Raw genomic sequence first — 18,317 nt, 5'->3', positions numbered from 1 at the left:
GTATAGCTCAATAATCCAAATCGGTCTAGATGAAGCAAAAGTAACCCGACTGAACGGCTCTAGCGTACAATACAATACAGTGCGATCAGGGATTGCTGTCCCACTTAAAGTTCTTCGCCAAACATCTCCCCGTCGCGCATTGGCTGTTATATGTGATTCTGGCATAGTTGATATGCAGCTGAATGGTTGCAGTGGGCAGTTCTTGACCTTACAGGACTTTCTTGGGTTGCCCGTTAGCAACTGGCCGCTCTTCGACATGTGGATACTTGATGGACAAGCACCAAATGTCAATGTAATCACATATTGTAGTGATAACGTCGTGCTGGGGATCGTCAGTCTCAAGTATGATTCCTTATTGTCGGGCAGCAGAACGTACCACGAAACTTCCGTACACACCGATGGCCAGACCCAGACATCCGAAGAGATAGGCGACTTGACCGGATTCGCTCCCAAGAACACTCTGCCAAAGACCGAGCAAGGACGCAGCACCGTCCAGCACACCCAAAGCGAGAGGGACAATGCCGACGAAGATATGGGAGAAAGGGAAATCCGCTTTGATCAGGTGTGCAACAATCATGTTGCCCACAGCGTAGGCGTTGATCAAGCCCACTAACAGCATGAATGGAATCGTGTAGTGTTCCAGAATAGTAGGCTGCAAGTATAGGTAGACGGGGGCAAGCGTCCACATTGTGACCAGAGGGATCAAGCCATGAAGGGGTTTAACCGGGTCCTTTCCACGTTCAGCTTGAACCTTCATGACATGCACAATGCTGGACCCAGTGGCAAAGAAGAGGATGATGGCACCGTAGATCAGATACCACTGCGTAAAGGGCATCTCATACAAATGAGCGGGAATCACATCCAACTTGGGGACACCGATCGTCTCAAGCATGGGGCGGTGCCAGAAGCTGCCGCCGCCCTGGTAGGCAGTGAAAGCGAACACGGTGCACAGAGTCAAAACACCTTCAACGGGACCAGAGATGATTCCCAGAGTCAGAACTTGAGTATAGTATTCATCCCATGTCTGCACATAGAAGGTCATAGTGGCTAACCCGAATTAGTACTCCGATAGAGTAATTCTAGAAGGCAATATCGGCGTACCTCCGAAGAGACTCAGTATAGTAGCCCAGGTCTGACCAAGGTTCGTCACACCAGCAAAGATGATTACCCCGAGAGCCGTATTGCATGCATCGACACCTGCAGGGAAAGAGAATGAACATCGCGCTTTCTCTTCGTCCTTGAGGATCCCGGGCGACGATTCTACTTACTGTGGTCAAACAGCTCCCCAAGGGGGCTGCTTTGTCTTGTTCTCCGCCTGTGGACAAGACTCAGTCAATCTAGTCTACTAGCAGATGGGAAGGAGGACGGGAGTCCATACGCTTGCATGCCGTCTACTGCATCGAATGTCTGATACAGGAACAACCCAATGGCGCAACTGGCATAGACCCATGGAGGGCAATCGTGATCTAACGTTGGGTTGTACCATAATATGGTGATGAAGTTGATTACCACAAATAAGAACCCTGTCAGGGTAATCTACCAATCCTCAGTTTGGTCTGCTAAAGCTCGATCAGCCAGGAGGACTAGAGACTTACGGCATTAGGCCTAGATAGAAAGACGTAGAACACTACTGTTAGCTATGCCAGGCAACTGAAAGATTTTATATTTCAATGGGAGCGTAGCTACTCACGCCATGCCCATGGGGAAACAGTTGATCACGCATCGGTTATAGAACGGCTTGAGGACATATCGACTAATCAGCGAGTGATCCACTCCAGCATATCGATAAGCCTTGAGGTTTGGCAATTGATGCTGCCGAATGTAGGTCATCTTGTCGACCTTGCTCCAGCTCCGGGATAGTCTATGGGAAGTATGCTCAGGAGAGACGCTGCTTCGCTTTTGTTACGACCAGAGAGTAGCCAAGCCGGCGGTGAATCCTAAACTTCAAGTACAAAGAAAGTCGAGATAAACAGAGGAGGCCAAAACTTAAAGATCGAAAGTTCAGTGTATACTATAAAAGTAATGCATCGGTGGAACTCCCAGCAAAGTAATGGCGACGACGAGGGATATTGAAAAAGGACAGATGGAACGCTGATCTGGATTGTTGACGTTCCCTTTTAGCACCAAATTTCTGTCTTGTCTACTTTTTTTCTGCCGGCGGAAAAAACAGCCTTGAGGGCGGGATGCGGGGCCAAAGAAACCTACCGCATGTATTCGAACTTACGGTACTTTACGCGTAGGTTTCTTAGCTCAAGGTGCTCGGATGCCTTGGATGCATGAAGTCAATGAATCCACGAATGGCATAAATGGATGCATTTTCATTAATGAGGCATTCCCTATCAAGCCTGAACCGAGGTCGGTGTTAACCTACGCTGTAGAAGTGCAGTTGCGATTCCAGTATTGAGTGTCACGTGATTTTTGTATTTGGACTATGGCCAATTGGCCAAGTATTTTGCACGTGAAGCACTTATGGATACTACGCAGAACTAAAAGAGAGAGCAGCAAGCTATGAGCGAAACGGCGCCTGACTCAGCTTGTCGCAGCCCACAAAGAGCGGGGTAAAACTGGGGGAGACTAATCATAATCAGATGCTGCAGCAGTATGGAGTAAGCACTGCTGTGCCAAGTTGGCCACTGAGACACAGATTCTGTCTTGATCCGAGGAAACACATGCGGATGCAGGCAAAGCGAAAGAGAGAGAGAGAAAGGGCTCTCTAGGTAGATTGCTAAATACAACGTTGATGAAAATGTTAGGAACATGATAGATACATAGCTAAAACGCCATGGTGTGGTTTATAAGCTAAGTTGGTATAGTAGCAGAATACTGTGGAGGGCGTACAGAGCCACAGCGTGCCAGTGAAATCAGAGCCCGTCTCCATAAAGCAGCGGCCCTGGCAACTACCAATGGTCGACAGTCGCACTTTCTCGCCGCGCTCTTCAATTCAATCATGGCACTCTGAACCTTGTGCAGGAACCCAAGTCATGACGGCTCCGGTCGCTTGGCTACCACGACCTCAGAAGTGGACAACCTGGTCTCGTGATTGCAAGCTCTACAAATCCCCAATGCACGGATTCATTTAGCCAACCGGGCTCCATGGCATGGGGATCAGAATCCGGCTCTGCATGCTTTGAATGAGTGGCACCGTCTTGTGGACTGTCTCTGCCCAGCCTTCAATGCCCCAAGACTGCTCGCGACGGATCTTCCGCTCCTCCAGGTTCGCAAACTGCCAAAGGTGGTGCACCGTGTTCAGATCACCAATCTGGACGAACCATGCACCGACACCCTCCATAACTTCACGGCGCGCCCTCAAGCCGCGGCGCCAGTGTGTCTCCCACTCAAGCAAGTTTCCAGGGTGAAGGGTGTAGGACCGAAGCTCAAAGAGACCGCCGAGGCGGCGTGGAGGGGTTGTTGGCCAAAAGGAGAATTCCTGCATCAGGGACGTCTTCTTGCTCTTAATCAGACTCTTCAACTTGCGGTCAAATGCTGGGAACTCGGGATGTTGAGAAATGTTATGCAGAGAGGCATGATAGCCCTCGTAACGCTGGTACTCCCAAATGTGCACTACCGGAAGGCTACGTCAGCAACGGAAAGACTCAATAGACGGCTTCAACGGAAGGGGGCCCCATTGGCGATTTTTGGGTTCATAGAGGGAAATACCGAATGTGTCATTGTCTCCCACTTGCGTGCGCCAGCTTCCAACCAGATTAACCCTGTTTTCTTCGGTGTTGGCCATGCGGGGGTACCACTCGCCGACGAGAGCGACATATTCATCTACTTTGTCGGGTTTGACCTCATGGAAGACAATCGAATGGACGTATTTGCCGCGAGCGAGGACTTGCGAAAATGAACGCTCGATGTCCTTGTCGAAATGCTGGCCTTCCTTCGTTCCGTAAATAAGCGAAGACAAGGGGCCACGCTTGGGAGACTGGTTGGCTTCCGACAACTGCTCGTCTCCTAGAGAACGGTGGGTGGAAAGTAAGCCCAATGCCTTGCTATCAAGAACGTTGGCGGCATCAACAACAGGGCTAAGTTCACTGCTCGCATTGCTCGGTCGGGGAGCAGTGGAAGCGGTAGCGTACTCACGGAAGCGATCACGAATAGCAGGGGAAGCTGGGGTAGAACCAGAAGCATCGACAGACTGACTCTCTTGCTGTTCCCTCTTCTTGCGAGCTGCCTCCAAATTCTCGCGGAACTCCTTCTGACGCGCGTTAAATTCAGCGGCCGAGTCGGGTGTAATGTCACGGATGGAAGGAGCCCGATAGACGGTGGTAGACGAGCTGAAGGGCCGTACGAGCGACGACACCGGGCGGACAAAACGCGGGGCGAGCATATTGGGCTGAATGTACAACAAGATGAACAGGAAGACAACAAGGGGAGAATCAAAAGATTGGCAACTGAGGCACAGTGCAGGAATAGAGCAAATTAGTATGGTCTGACTGTGGATTAAACGACTCGGTTGGAGGGACAGTCGAGGGGGAAAAGGAAGGATTCACAAGGAGCAAAGACAGCAGAAACACAGACTGCGGTTGTTCAAAGAGGGGAAGCACAGAGAACAAGCAGGGATATGTAGTATTAATGAAACTGGCACGCGATCTATTGACGAAACAGCTTTAAATCTGGAAAGAGAGCTGCAGAGACACTGTACTTGGTACCTAGTCTGTGTGCAGGTTGTTGCACAGAGGCAGTTGCTTTTTGTGGCGTGAGAGTCAAGTAGCAAGCACAGTGATCAGCCAAGTGGATGTAGGAGCGGAGAAGCGCTAGTCACCCAATCAGACTGCTATGAATTGACCACAGATGCAGGTAATGAAACTGGTATATTCAGATGGCTGATACAGAATACTAGATGTGGTTAATTACTGATAGACCAATGATCGTGGAAGGAAATAAATGAGGTGGACAGGCGCGTTGAGGAGATGGTCTGCAACTGAGTGGAAAGAAGCTGGGGAAAGCTGCTTACTCTGAGACCGGAGTTCCTTAGGTTACCGTAGGACCTAGGGTAGCTAAGTACTGGAAGTGCGGGGAAACAAAGCCCACACAATGTACTGCCACTGCGGAGCAGGGATTGTACCAGCCTTAGGTAAACTGCAAGTAGGGTGTCGATATCCTGGGTAAAAGCCAGAGCTACAAGGGACACAAAATGTAGATAGATGTAAAATACTACTCTGTAGAGGTGGTTCTAGTTCTCAGTCCTGCTTGTGCTAGCTAGCTGAAAAGCCACTATACTAGAGTGATAACTGATGACGACAGTGGTGTATTTATGAATGTCCCCGCCCAGAATGTTCATCATGAATCGTGATAAATGTTTACTCTGAAGAGCTCCATCCCGCTTCTCTTACTGGTCTAACTTTGCATGTCAATTTGCCTCTACCGCAGACGCTCGAGTCGACAGCATCAGTTCCCATTTTGGCCCGGCCCGACCGTCCGAGGTTTGGTGACGTCGATGGGAAGCTCCAAGTTAGTCTTACTAAGGCTCTTACAGTAAGGTGTCAAGGCAGCTCCATCCATCGGCGATCCGGGCTCGGCCGCAACCAGTCAAGATCACCGCCACAGCAGCTTCTCCCTCTTCATTGCATTCCCCTCCACCGAGATATCCCACTTGGCTGTGTACCGCCTAAGGTAGCACAGTGATCAATACTCTGATCTGGTATTCCTTTCGCCAGTAAAGGAAATGCTGAGTGCATCACCAATTGTTTGAATTCTTCAAATATATTTCATCACAGCACAATGACGGATTCTTTGAATCCACCGCTTTCATACGAGGCTTCGGCCACCACCACTCATCCTCTTGTCGCAACTACTCTCCCTTCTGAGGTAATTGCGTGTCTGAAAAACTCCAGATTCGTACGTTGCTCCTCTCCTTCGCCGATTATTGCGTTCTCTTCGTTCAATATTGACTGACTGATTCTGAACAGCTCCACCTTGCAACTTGCGATGGCCTTACTCCCCACATTTCTCTCATGTCCTACACCTATCTGCCGTCAACCCCCTTTGATCCATATCCGACAATCATTATGACAACGAATCCTTCGTCACGCAAGACGAACCATCTCATGACCAATCCGCGAGTCTCTCTTTTAGTTCATGACTGGGTGTCTCACCGTCCTCCCACCCGCGCTCCAAATCCCAGTGGGCAACGCGATGGTTCCCCGCCGCCCGTTGCAACACGGTCGTCCTTGGCTAGCCTGCTCCTCAATCTGAACACCAGCGCACTATCCAGCATTTCGACAACTATCACTGGTACCGCCCGATTTTTGGAACCTGGTTCGGAGGAAGAAGCCTGGTGCAAAGAGAGACATCTGGAGAACAACACTTTCGAAGAAGAGCTGGGTATGTTCGGTCAACAGCAGCAGGCTGCTGGTCAACGGAGGCCCAGTCTATCAATTGACAATGACGTACGGGTTGTCACGGTCCGGGTAAGAGAAGGTCGCATTGCAGATTGGAAGGGTGGCGTACGGGATTGGAAACTGGTGTCTGAAAGCGAATCACACGCCGACGAACCACTTGTCAACGGGACCGTGACTCCATAGGCTCGGCCATTCGGCTCAGCACCTTGATGAGGAGTGATCGGTTTTCTGAGCAGCCGGTGCGACCTTTCCACAAAGCTGATTATGCGGCACACTGGGTTGTTATGAGCACATGGCCTTGCATACATACTCTTTTTGATCTATGTCCGTTGAAAGTCTGTCTTCAGCAATTAGGCTTCTCTAGCCGTAAACATGTATTTTAGCTGCGAAAGACGGAGAATCATATGTCTTTGATCGCAAGCACAATTGTAAATCTTGTACCTCGCCAAAGTTATCCAGTAGGCTGGTTTGGTCATCACATGATCTCACGTCACAAGGGATCTATCTTATCAAAATCGAAGCTTCACACCTCCGACGGGATTCGGTACTTAGTCTTCTATATCACTCTGTCCGATCCCATTAGTCTCGCAACTGACCCAATTTCCGTTCCTACCATTACGCATGATGCTTTCATCCAGGCGCAATTGCATCTAATCTCCGTCTCAACTCAATTGCAAGAACAAACCACCACAAATACGTCCAACCATGAAGCTTGCACACCTTCATTTCCCCGACATCACCTCCTTCACCCGGGTCGCCCATCTCCAGCAAATCCTCACCAACCGTCTTCTCGCATACAAGCGACTGGGCTCTCCGGCAACCGCAGGCACAGGAGCGATACAGCCTAGCGGGACAAATTCCCCACCCCCAGATCCCACCATCATAACCTTCACCCCGAACCCGGTCTACACAACCGGCCGCCGAGACCTCCCACCCTCCAACACCGCCCCTTCCTCGCCATCCACGCCTCTCTCCCTCCCGCCGTCCCTGGAACCCATCCGCTCCATCCTCACCGCACCGCCCAATGGCTCGCCCAGAGCAGAGTACCATCCCACCCTGCGCGGGGGGCAGACAACCTACCATGGGCCCGGGCAGATGGTCGCATACACGATTCTAGATCTGCGACGGCTGGGCTTGACCCCGCGGTGCCATATCCGCTTGCTCGAGAATAGTGTCATCGATGTTCTGCGCGGGTATGGCATCCAGGGATTTGTGACCGAGGATCCGGGCGTGTGGGTGCGGCCGCGGCCGGCTACGAACACGGCTGCGGCGATGGCTGTGTCTGCGGGTGGAGATGGGGATGCAGATGGTGTTCTGCCTAAGAAGATCACCGCTGTGGGGGTTCATCTCCGTCGGAATATCAGTAGCTACGGGATTGGGTTTAATGTGACGGAGGAGCCGATGTGGTATTTTCAGCAGATCGTGCCGTGTGGGCTTGAGGGGCGCGAGGCCACGAGTCTGGTGGGCGAGGGTGTGCCGGGTGTGTCTACCGGAGAGGTTGCGGACAAGTTTGTGGATGCGTTCGTACAGAGGGTGAATGCGGATTTTGCATGTGGGGGGCGTGCAACTGGGGAGAAGATCGAGGGTGTGTATAATGTTCGGGAAGAGGATCTCCTTCAACAATAGAGAAAAGAGAACAAAAGGTTCAGTGACACTGGTGTACATTATTTCAATCTGTCATAGTAGTGTTGCAATATCCACCCAATAAATAGACTTCGACATAGTCATCACAGTTGGAAAGGTACCTAGGTGTACGCGTGTTCTGCAAGAACATTAGGAGGAATGAAGTCGCCACCTTCGTTAATCACTCCAAGGATATGATACCAATCATAGAAGGAAAAGAAATCAAGTAGACAAGGCAAGAAAATCAAATGCTCCACAATCCGTACTCGGGTATACCTCTTGATAATCACGTACCCAGAAATCATTAGGAATAAGGAAATAGGTGTCGAAAAGTATATATAGAGAAGAGAAGCTGTCGAAGGATGTCACACTGAAGCGCTGAAATGGCCCCAGAGAGGCCAAATGAGTAGAAAAAGTGTAGGGTATCTGTGAACACCAGCCATGATATGCGACTGACTCGCATGAGTCAAAACGAGCCGATTGATAGAGGGCAAGTCGTCATGCAAACGGGATTGTGAATCGGACCGATCGATCTGAAGGTGTTCCTCAGCGCATGGAATGAGTCATTCAGAGGATAATGCACTGTCCCTTGGACCCGCTGGATCCTGCAGGCTTCACATCAAGAGCGACCTTGGCGGCTTCATAAAAGGTCTCCCTGATACCGCGATTCTGAACAGCAGAGCATTCTATCATATCATCAAACATCAATAGCTGATCGCCGACTCATCGTTGGAGAGTCTCTCACCAAGATATTTTACAGCGCCGATTTCCTTTGCTTTCGCTAATCCTTGTTCGAATGTGATAGCGTTCGGGTTGTCGTTCAACTCGTCGTCTTTTCGCAGATCGCATTTGAGTGCCGTGAGGACTAACTTCACGCCGGGGCAATTCTCGCGAATCTCATCAATCCATTTTGTCGCCACATTTTCGAACGAGTCGGGGCTATCGACCTGCACAAGAGAAGCACATGGTCAGGCCTTGTCTCCAATCTTCTTCCCTCCAGATGCAGCAGGAGCCTCACGCTGAAACATAGCATTATAACATGTGTATCCTCGTAGGACAGTGCCCGTAATCGATCGAATTCTTCTTGACCGGCTGTATCCCACAGCGACAACTCCATGTGTACGTTGTCGACGAAAATGTCTGGAACGAATGAGTACCTTTCGACCGGCGTTGTGCGAAATAGGAAGAATACCGTGGACATAGTTTTCTACCAAAAAGCAACTGTTAGAAGCTACCGACTTTGCAGCAGAGGAACGCGCTCACCAAAAACAGTCGGCTCACTATCAGAGTTGTAAAGGTTAACACTGGGTTGATGGCCGGGAAAAGAAAAGCTCACTAGACTGTCGGGAAGAACCTATCATCATGGTTAGCAAATGCTCGATACGTCGGTATGTAAAGCCATTGATCGAGCTGCTGACCCTCTTGTAAACACATTCAAAGCTGACGTCTTGCCGCAAGCACCATCTCCTCTGTAGTCGAAGTCAGTCAGTCAGGCAGCTGCCCCCTGTGATTAGACTTGAGCCGTATGCAAACTAACAAGAGTACCATCTTGCGCTGGACAACTTTCTGGCGCCCGCACAGCTCCATTTTGTAACGCAGTTTCGAGGATCCCTTGGTGATGTGGAGGGAGGAATTGGATAAGGGGGGTTAAATTGGGGTAAAGTCAAGTGACGGCAGGACGGATGTATATACCAAACGGAATAGGAGAATAAGACAGCGAGAAAGTAAGAATGCTAATCAAGGAGTGTTGAGCGAGGTATGTCGCCCCTAATAATAAAAGCAATCCGAGTACGGAGTAGAATAGAGTTGCTAACTTGTCAGTTATCTACATTAAGAATCGAAGGCGGCGCAAGTCATGCCTCGTGGACCGTGCAGGGTCGATGACATCGGATCCTCCTGCAGAGCTGGCAATCCACGAATAGGACAATTGCCATCTGCCAAGAGGCTTAACGTTGATTCCGTTTCCCACGGTACATACCTCGACCATAGCCCCTGAACCTATCTCCAGGTAGTTAGGGATCAATGATCGAATTTCAGTTACTAAAGGTCCATTTTCAATAGCCGCGTTGATGCTCATGCTGAGTCGCTAGTAAATCAGAGCCAGAAGCAAGCACCGCGTGTTCTTGTATCAACAACTCAGGCATGGTAGCACGACAATCGACAGCTATGATTCAAGGTACTTCATATGTGTGACTGTGCAAGTATTCACATCATCTCAATGGTCTGAAGTCTTACTCCACTGTGTGATCCACTGCTGGATCTCTAGACTCAGTATTCAGTAGAGTCAGTGGCTCAGTGTTCTGGAAGCTGGATCTAGCTTCCGGAGCTTCATATTCGTCAATTCGGATTGAGGCGAACTGAGGAATCTATACATAGTGTGAGCATGGAATATGTATGCACGCGTTCTGTTCGAGGCATCTGAGATGCTTTGCGGTCCGACAGCGCTGTATATCACTTGACCGTAAAAGAGACTCGAGTTTAACGTCCCCAATTCACAGATTCAATTGTAAGCTTGGTATCTCCAACGACAGCCCCTGCGATGCAGTACTCTTAAGGTCGTGTTATTGGGTATAATAACCATTATAAGCTACTCTATACGGAGTACTGATGAGAATCATGGACCAACCCCAGCAGATAAGACCCAAAATAAGCGGTACAGAATGCAAAAAAGTCGCTCAACATGTTTCTATGTATATATCTGGATATTATTTTGAACGACCGCCGATAATGTTCGAAACAATTAAATTACTAGTTAAGTGTCGGAGCCAATATCTGTCTAGCGCGGGGGCAGCAATTGTGCCCCAGGCTCCGAGGCTCCGATAGGCGCGGGAGCTCAAGCCCAGTCCCAGAAGCTCTTTCATCTACGGAGTACCTCTCTACTATCATCCTTTTAACGACTGACGCCGTTTGCTACGTTGACCCTTTGAGTCCCCGCATTCCTAATTTCATCACTCCATTAGTATTTAGACACCTATTTCGACTCTCTTCCGCTCGACCACCGCTCTTTTCGCAATGTCTGACGATGATGACTTCATGCAAGACTCCGGTGACGAGGAGTATGCCACACTCATCCTCCATGCGACCTCTTCCGTGCTAGCTAACTGACGATGATCTAGGTATGATTTTGAATATGAAGACGCAGACGAAGATGAGTCGGGGGACGTCGGAATCGAGAACAAATACTACAATGCCAAACAGATCAAGATCGACAATCCGGAGGAGGCCATAGATGAGTTTCTCGGTGTACCTGCAATGGAGGAAGAGAAAGGCGATTGGTAATGACGTCTTGCTCTACTTGGATCGATCGGCTGAGCCAAAATCACTGATAACCTTGAAGGGGCTTCAGAGGACTAAAACAAGCGATTAAGTTGGAGTTCAAGCTTGGGAGGTATAGCGATGTAGGTCATCGGTCTTCGGCAGTCGCCCTGTCTCGACGAAGGCTGATTACTCCCAGGCAGTCGAGCACTATCGAGAGCTCCTTACCTACGTTAAATCCGCTGTCACTCGCAACTACTCTGAAAAGTCAATCAACAACATGCTCGATTACATCGAAAAGGCTTCGGACGACGACAGGGCATATCAGTGCATGGAAGAATTCTACTCCCTAACCCTCAACTCATTTCAGAACACGAACAACGAGCGCCTGTGGCTCAAAACAAATATCAAACTGGCGCGCCTGTGGTTGGAGCGCAAGGAATATGGGCAACTGAGCAAGAAAGTGCGGGAGCTGCATCGTGCGTGCCAACGAGAGGATGGCTCGGATGATCCCAGTAAAGGGACATATTTGCTTGAGCTGTATGCCCTGGAGATTCAGATGTACGCCGAGACAAAAAACAACAAACGGCTCAAGGCGCTATATCAGCGCGCTCTCCGCGTGCGCTCGGCCGTACCGCACCCCAAGATCATGGGTATCATCCGCGAATGCGGAGGCAAAATGCATATGAGCGAAGAGAACTGGGAAGAGGCCCAGAGCGACTTTTTCGAATCATTCCGAAACTACGACGAAGCAGGCTCGATGCAACGAATTCAAGTGTTGAAATACCTTGTCCTCACAACGATGCTGATGAAGTCCGACATCAACCCCTTCGATTCGCAAGAGACGAAGCCTTACAAGAACGATCCGCGTATCTCAGCCATGACAGATTTGGTCGATGCATTCCAACGGGATGATATACATGCGTACGAAGCGGTCTTGAGCAAGAACCCGGACGTTCTGGCGGACCCTTTTATCGCGGAAAACATTGACGAGGTGAGCCGTAACATGCGTACGAAAGCTGTCCTCAAATTTATCGCCCCGTACACGCGGTTTTCGCTCAGTTTCATCTCCAAGCACATCAAGATATCCGTCCCGGAAGTACAGGATATCCTGAGTTACTTGATCCTTGACAAGAAGTTGAATGCCAAGATTGACCAAGAAAACGGAACTGTTGTTGTTAAAAGTGCCAGCGATGTGGATCGATTGCGTGCCCTTCAGGAGTGGAGCGCGTCGCTCCAAAGCCTCTGGCGGGCGACATTAATCGACGGCGAAGGATTCAAGAGCGACGACCCGGCACAACTTCATGGGATGAGAGGGGGTTCGATGCTCCAATCAGCGTTTGGAGACGAGACGCCTACCGCGGGTTTACGTGCCAGCAACTTTCGAGTACGGACAGGGTGGAAGGGCAAGGGAGGACAGGGTTCCAAGGCCGGGGTAGGAGCCTTCTAGCCTTGGGACTGAAGGGGACACTATCTCCGCGAAACAATACCGGTTATGACCCCTGTTTACCGTATCTAGCGTGCAGGAGAACTGGCAGAAATGGAAACAGAATCTTCCCGAGCTAAGGAATAACTAAGTAGCACTAAGTACGGGGTACTCCATAGTCCTATGCCCTAGGCAGTAGATGATCAACCGGCGGGTAATCAGGGACACGCAAGTGTTAGATGCTAGATAGATAGTCTACGGAGTCCGTAACTATCTAATGCGATATATATACGGGTGAGTGGTAACTGTCGGTGATTCGCTTCTTCTGACTCCCGAGTTGATCACCCGATGCGTTTTGGCAGACTTGCAGAGGAGTCCACCAGCGGGGGATCCACACTTTTGATTCTAGATTCAGTAATTTGACTCTTGACGAGCCCGAGGGAAAATTGAGAACCAGTCCACGGGAGGAGACCACGGGAACAAACGGCTGAAGCATCGAGCAGCTTTTTTCAAGCACCTATCTACAGACTATACTACAACTAGACTGCAGACTGCAGCGGTTAATATCGTAGCCGAAGGTACGATGCAACTGTATGACGATTGACGACAGACACTTCATTCTGTGGAGATCGGACAATTCATCTTCTGTGGAAGTTTACTCTGTAGAAGGATTCGGGATGCGATGCGGGCACTTACCGCTTTAAGTCTTAGTCGAGACTTGATGAAGCGGTCCGCGCTGATCTCTTGTCTACCTATCCTCGATGCTTGCTCTCTCTGCGGATTATGATTTGATGGAAAAACTGGGAGCCAACTTATCAAAGACGTCTACCATAGCTTCCCGGGTACTCCGTAGTCTAGGTAGTATCAAACAATGTCTGCCACTCACCGGACGGGACCTCCCATGTCAATCATTCAAACGGTGTACGGAAGTACACGCTACAGGGGACTTGCTACGTACACATGCGCCACGGAGTGTACTTGCTACCTGCATCATCCGGCCGCCTTGTTCCCCCCACCTTGACAACAGTACTCCGTACCTCATTCCTGTACTCCGTGCGTAAGGTACGGACTCTATTCGCACACCGTCTCTGTACCTACAGAGAGTTTCCCGTTGGGAACTCCGCCAGATGTAGAGTACTTTTGCCAATTGGCGGTCTGCGAGACGCCACGGTCCAGAAACTCACCGTTGCCCTGACTTTTCGGTGCGGCCCCGCTCTTACCGAAACCTTCAAATCCCGCGTCAATTCATTAATATGATTGTTAAGGATCCACTATCTACCTACTTATCTATTAATCCACTTTGGCCAACGTGATCACCTTGGTCGTCGTGTATCTAGACAGATGGTGGAAGTGGATCGACCATCGATTGTTCTTTGAAGGGGAGTAATTTCAGGCATGGTTCATTTAGCTTGGTGTGGCAAAACTTTGGACAGGTGTTGATCGGATTGAATGCGAACATATTGCTATCTAATTACTGTTTTAGAGAGGTAAATACAGGACTGTACCTGATAGAGAACAATGGATGGGTTCGCACTTTGGTTGCCGAGAAATCTCCGCGTATATCAAATAATAAATAAATGTCAAATGAAATCACCGGTGAGCCTGACGGAAATAATATTTGGCTTTCATATTGGCAGGGGTACAACAAAGAAAAATGAAAGCTGGGTTCTCTAGACAGAGAAAAAAAAAAGATAAGATAATAAAATGGAGATCTACTATCGATATGTGCAGCGTAAAAGTACCCATACATGTTGTACTTTGTTGTAGATTGATGCGTGGGAGCTGCGGTTGGATTTTCAACAGCAACACGAGAAAGTGCTGCCTCACAGGCGTTAAGATGTCCAATATTAAGTGGATGCCATGTGCATGAAATGAACAGCAATGAAGTAAAATTAGAGCAATGTGTAGCTTCTGCTTGGCTGGATAGAGCATGGAAGGACACGAGGGAGTCTACTCTGTACATTCGACGGGTCTCGGTTTCCCTGCAAAGGCACTAATAGATAGGTCATGTAAGAAGCTAATTATTTCTCGGGCTCACCATCGCCGGTATGGCTTCCGCGTCAGGGACTGGGGCCATCGTCCAGTCCGATTCATGCCTTGCAGCTATCAACCACAATTGTGGGGTTTCCACTAGCGGAAGAGGAGAAAGAAAGGCAACCGCTAGTCAACGGGACTGCTGGATAGCCTGGTTTGTCAAACCAGCAACCATAGATCAAGCAATCAAAGAGCTCCATGATTCAGCAACTACTATGTGATATGTGTATGTGATTGCTTCGGAGATACTTCCGTAGCCGCATATGCAAGCCTCATCCTAGTTGGATCGAGATTGGTGAACTCTACCAGGAAAGATGTTCACCCATGCAATGAAGGAATGATAGTCTGCTGTGATATACGGAGTATGGCTTACTGATCGGGGACCGAGCCAGGCAAGACCATACAACCGGATAAATGTCAATATTGAGTAAGATCTGGACCAAATGGAACATCTATACCTCTTAAAGAGGCCTCAACCGGAACAGGCAGGAGTCTTGAGATCAGATGAAGGGGTTGATGCACCAGCTGGATAGTTCGGAAGCATAACCTAAAGGACAGACCGTCCGAGACCATCAATAGGAAGGCTTAAGGGTCATCACAGGCAGAAAGAGTCACCTTTTCTTAAGACTCTACTGGATCATTGACACCGAGACCCCGAGCACATTGATTACAGGGGGGCAACCGCATTCAGTGGCCTGATTCCGCAGCACGTTTATGAGAATGTCAGCCCCTGCTGGCGATAGTGTTTGACTAAGTGATAGGGATGACAATAAGCAAGAAAGGTAAATATTACACTTCAAACGCATCTGATTCCTGTGTACATCATCGCGAACTCGTCATCTGATGCTTTGTGCTGAACAGACTTGCTCATAATGTCATCAACTCATCATTTCAGAATATTCTCATTGCAGAATGGGGTTCGTTATTGGAAGCTTTACAACATAGACCTAACTTTAAATTGGTCAGCATCTCAAGAGCACTGACATCTCAAGTGGCAAGTAGGTTATCATTATCTCCACCATTGCCCTTTGCTCTCCATATTAAGTATGGAGGGACGAAGTATGGCAAGCTTGGAATGATACCGCTTGTTTATGCCGAGTGACCGGATGAAACACTAGGCAATATCAGTGGTAGGTGATATTTGTCACAGGCTGCATGTTGGTAGGCATCTACTTTGTAGTACACCATAAAGGAGGGTAGTGCTCCTCCAAACACACATTTAGGTGTGTTAAATGCTTGATGATGCTCATTGCGATTGGACTACAAGGTTAACCTTTGCAGGAATTAAACAGAGTTCTCTGCACATTTGGTCAATGAAGTCTGGAAGAAAATAAGATACAATGTGAGCGCAACCACTGACTAGCGATACTGATGACCCCAAGTCTTTCGTTGGTCGTTAGATATACTGAAAAACAATGATGATCCACAAGCAAGAGATCCTGATTTCTTGGATGGCCCACTTTATCCTTCGTGTTAGGCTGTCAGTAACAAATAGTGGAGCTCAAGGACAACAGTTAAGAAAGAATCAACAAATAATAATGACGCTTAGCAGCAACATGTTTCCTGCTGTGACATGTGGCCGCTTCCAACTGCATGGGAAATCGAGGCAGAGGCGCAGAACCAAATGTTGCATCGAGATCGGGGATTCTTCTCAGGTCGCTTGTTTCTTTTTCTTTGTTCCTTTGCCATCTCTTAAGTCATCCTGGTGGATCCCCGTCTTTACCTTTCTATTTTATTTTTCCTTTTTATTCCTTTTTTCCATTTTTTTTTTTTTTTCGGCTTTCTTCTCGCCAGATTCTGTGAAACTTAACTATCTAAACTGGGTCTACTTACGACAGTTTCCACCAGTACGGCGCGTGCCTTGGAGGTCTTCTGGATCTCTAGGTAACTATCTAGATACGACTCTGCCTTGTATCTCGTACCTAGAGTATGTAGATAGTTGCTGCGATCTGAGCACCTAGCTGGATACTGGCGTCACTTGGACACTTAGCTCTCCGGACCGTCACTCCTATAATTAATTGGACGGATATTCCGTACGACTGGGGCATCTCGAGATGCACCGCAGCAGTCCCCCCCGAATGGCCACCAATCAACGCAATCCGGCATTTGCAGCTTGTGATCGTGGTGTCTCAGACTGTTGATTCATTGCTCTCAATTGTCCATATCTCTTAACTACTCCTTACCAGTTCCCACAAAGGTTCCTCCTGTCTCGTCTAGCTTTCTGAAAGGGTAATCTTCTCGAATCGTCTGTCCCTCAATGGTTCATTGGCCATGGAGATCACACCAAGTTGCCTACTGATTTGTCAAGCTGATGATCACAAGCCGCATACTTACGTACTGACAAGCTAGGTAAGGTATACTTGGATACTATCGAAGGAGGACAATCCCAAAAAGCGTGTAACAGCAGCAACAACAGTAGCAATGCCAATGGGAGGAATCATCACTTTAGGTTCATCCTTGGCAAGTGGTCAATGGGAAACACATCCTACTACTGTACCAGGCGTGCGTTCTCAATGAATTTCTCCAGACTACTCCGTACTCCGACCTGTAATTAAGGTAGATGAAGCGGTTGAAAGAGTCGACGCCCTTCCCCGATGATTCCGCTGCAACTATCTCCTGGAACACACACAACCCCTCGTAAATTATTTACGTTGTCCTTTGCAATTGTTTCCTACTCTTTGGCTCCCTCTTTTCCCTTCCCAGCTTATCTTTTTGTCGCCACTATCATCGGCACGCAGTCTTCCTGATGCAGTGAATTCCCACATTTTGTCAGTTCCATTTGAATCTGGCCCATGTTTGGACGCCATTTACTCGCGGGTTTCAGAAGAGCTAGGAGCTATTATTACTCTGCATAGTATTACTCCTCCAGGGCAATCTATCTATTGTCTCATAAGCTCCTTTAACGCCTTCAAAGGCCCAAAAGCATGACAGACTAAGAGTCTAAGACCCATTCCCATTGATCCGGGCGGAATCCACCAGTGCCTTACTGAGTACATTACTTTACCCAAAACCCGTCTTTTTTACTTTCTTGACCTGACCGATAACGCCCACAACTTCGAACTAAATAATCATAAACCCCGCGCTTTTCCCCCCTCGTCCATTCAATCATCTTTCCCGGCCATCCTTGACAGGTCAACCCAGGGAACTGCTCCCCGCGAACTCGACGGCCGGACTGGGATTTGGAGATAATAATTATAATAATCGCAGGTTACCTTCTTAAGCTCTTATTATTTATCATCATTGTCGCCATCGTCGTCTGCCTCATTGTCGTCCCTTTCACCTATAATATCTCGGCCTAACTTTCCTAGCACATATTATTCCTCTCTTAAGTCAACTCAGAGTCGCCTATCGCATCCCTGTCTTCTACACCCGAGCTATCACCGCGGCACCACCATCAACATCGTCGTCATTTTCTCGACTCTTCTTTTCCCAAGGATTATATTATCAACTATTGCGTTCTGTCATATCACGCACCAGCACGTGTGGGTTGGATATATGCAGCCTTAAGAATTTAGACACGCAGCGTTACGAGAGACTACGACATTCTCAAATAATACCTCATCGACTATTGTGCATTATCCATCAACAGCAAAAAGAAAAAGGTCAGAGCTTCAATTTTTTCCCTTTCCTTGCTT

The 18,317-nt window shown here is 48.7% G+C and overlaps 6 protein-coding genes across 6 annotated transcripts; 3 read left to right on the top strand and 3 right to left on the bottom strand.

Moving 5' to 3' along the window:
- Positions 1–208: 208 nt before the first annotated feature.
- Positions 209–1,830, bottom strand: NFIA_070600 (aminoalcoholphosphotransferase; the record flags this gene model as incomplete). Its single annotated transcript, XM_001263785.1, has 6 exons — positions 209–337; positions 377–1,047; positions 1,102–1,197; positions 1,269–1,315; positions 1,437–1,523; positions 1,691–1,830. 6 exons carry the CDS (start codon positions 1,828–1,830, stop codon positions 209–211), a joined length of 1,170 nt encoding a protein of 389 aa, XP_001263786.1.
- A 1,246-nt stretch (positions 1,831–3,076) lies between these two features.
- NFIA_070590 (NIPSNAP family protein) lies at positions 3,077–4,330 on the bottom strand (the record flags this gene model as incomplete). The annotated part of the gene is made up of 2 exons (XM_001263784.1): positions 3,077–3,561; positions 3,658–4,330. The coding sequence occupies 2 exons, from the start codon at positions 4,328–4,330 to the stop codon at positions 3,077–3,079; spliced, it is 1,158 nt and encodes a 385-aa protein (XP_001263785.1).
- A 1,394-nt stretch (positions 4,331–5,724) lies between these two features.
- On the top strand, positions 5,725–6,527 carry NFIA_070580 (pyridoxamine 5'-phosphate oxidase family protein; the record flags this gene model as incomplete). The annotated part of the gene is made up of 2 exons (XM_001263783.1): positions 5,725–5,841; positions 5,913–6,527. 2 exons carry the CDS (start codon positions 5,725–5,727, stop codon positions 6,525–6,527), a joined length of 732 nt encoding a protein of 243 aa, XP_001263784.1.
- Positions 6,528–7,049: 522 nt separating this feature from the next.
- Positions 7,050–7,970, top strand: NFIA_070570 (lipoyl(octanoyl) transferase LIP2; the record flags this gene model as incomplete). The annotated part of the gene is made up of 1 exon (XM_001263782.1): positions 7,050–7,970. One exon carries the CDS (start codon positions 7,050–7,052, stop codon positions 7,968–7,970), a length of 921 nt encoding a protein of 306 aa, XP_001263783.1.
- A 564-nt stretch (positions 7,971–8,534) lies between these two features.
- On the bottom strand, positions 8,535–9,554 carry rho3 (Rho family GTPase RHO3; the record flags this gene model as incomplete). The annotated part of the gene is made up of 5 exons (XM_001263781.1): positions 8,535–8,653; positions 8,713–8,914; positions 8,986–9,124; positions 9,386–9,436; positions 9,505–9,554. 5 exons carry the CDS (start codon positions 9,552–9,554, stop codon positions 8,535–8,537), a joined length of 561 nt encoding a protein of 186 aa, XP_001263782.1.
- Positions 9,555–10,979: 1,425 nt separating this feature from the next.
- On the top strand, positions 10,980–12,672 carry NFIA_070550 (putative COP9 signalosome subunit 2 (CsnB); the record flags this gene model as incomplete). Its single annotated transcript, XM_001263780.1, has 4 exons — positions 10,980–11,023; positions 11,084–11,242; positions 11,305–11,365; positions 11,422–12,672. 4 exons carry the CDS (start codon positions 10,980–10,982, stop codon positions 12,670–12,672), a joined length of 1,515 nt encoding a protein of 504 aa, XP_001263781.1.
- Positions 12,673–18,317: the final 5,645 nt, after the last annotated feature.

This window comes from Aspergillus fischeri, genomic scaffold (assembly GCF_000149645.3).
Source record: "Aspergillus fischeri NRRL 181 1099437636252 genomic scaffold, whole genome shotgun sequence".
Lineage (NCBI taxonomy): Eukaryota > Fungi > Ascomycota > Eurotiomycetes > Eurotiales > Aspergillaceae > Aspergillus > Aspergillus fischeri.
The sequence above is the reverse complement of the archived record's forward strand: the minus strand, read 5'-3'. Positions and strand labels throughout refer to the sequence as shown.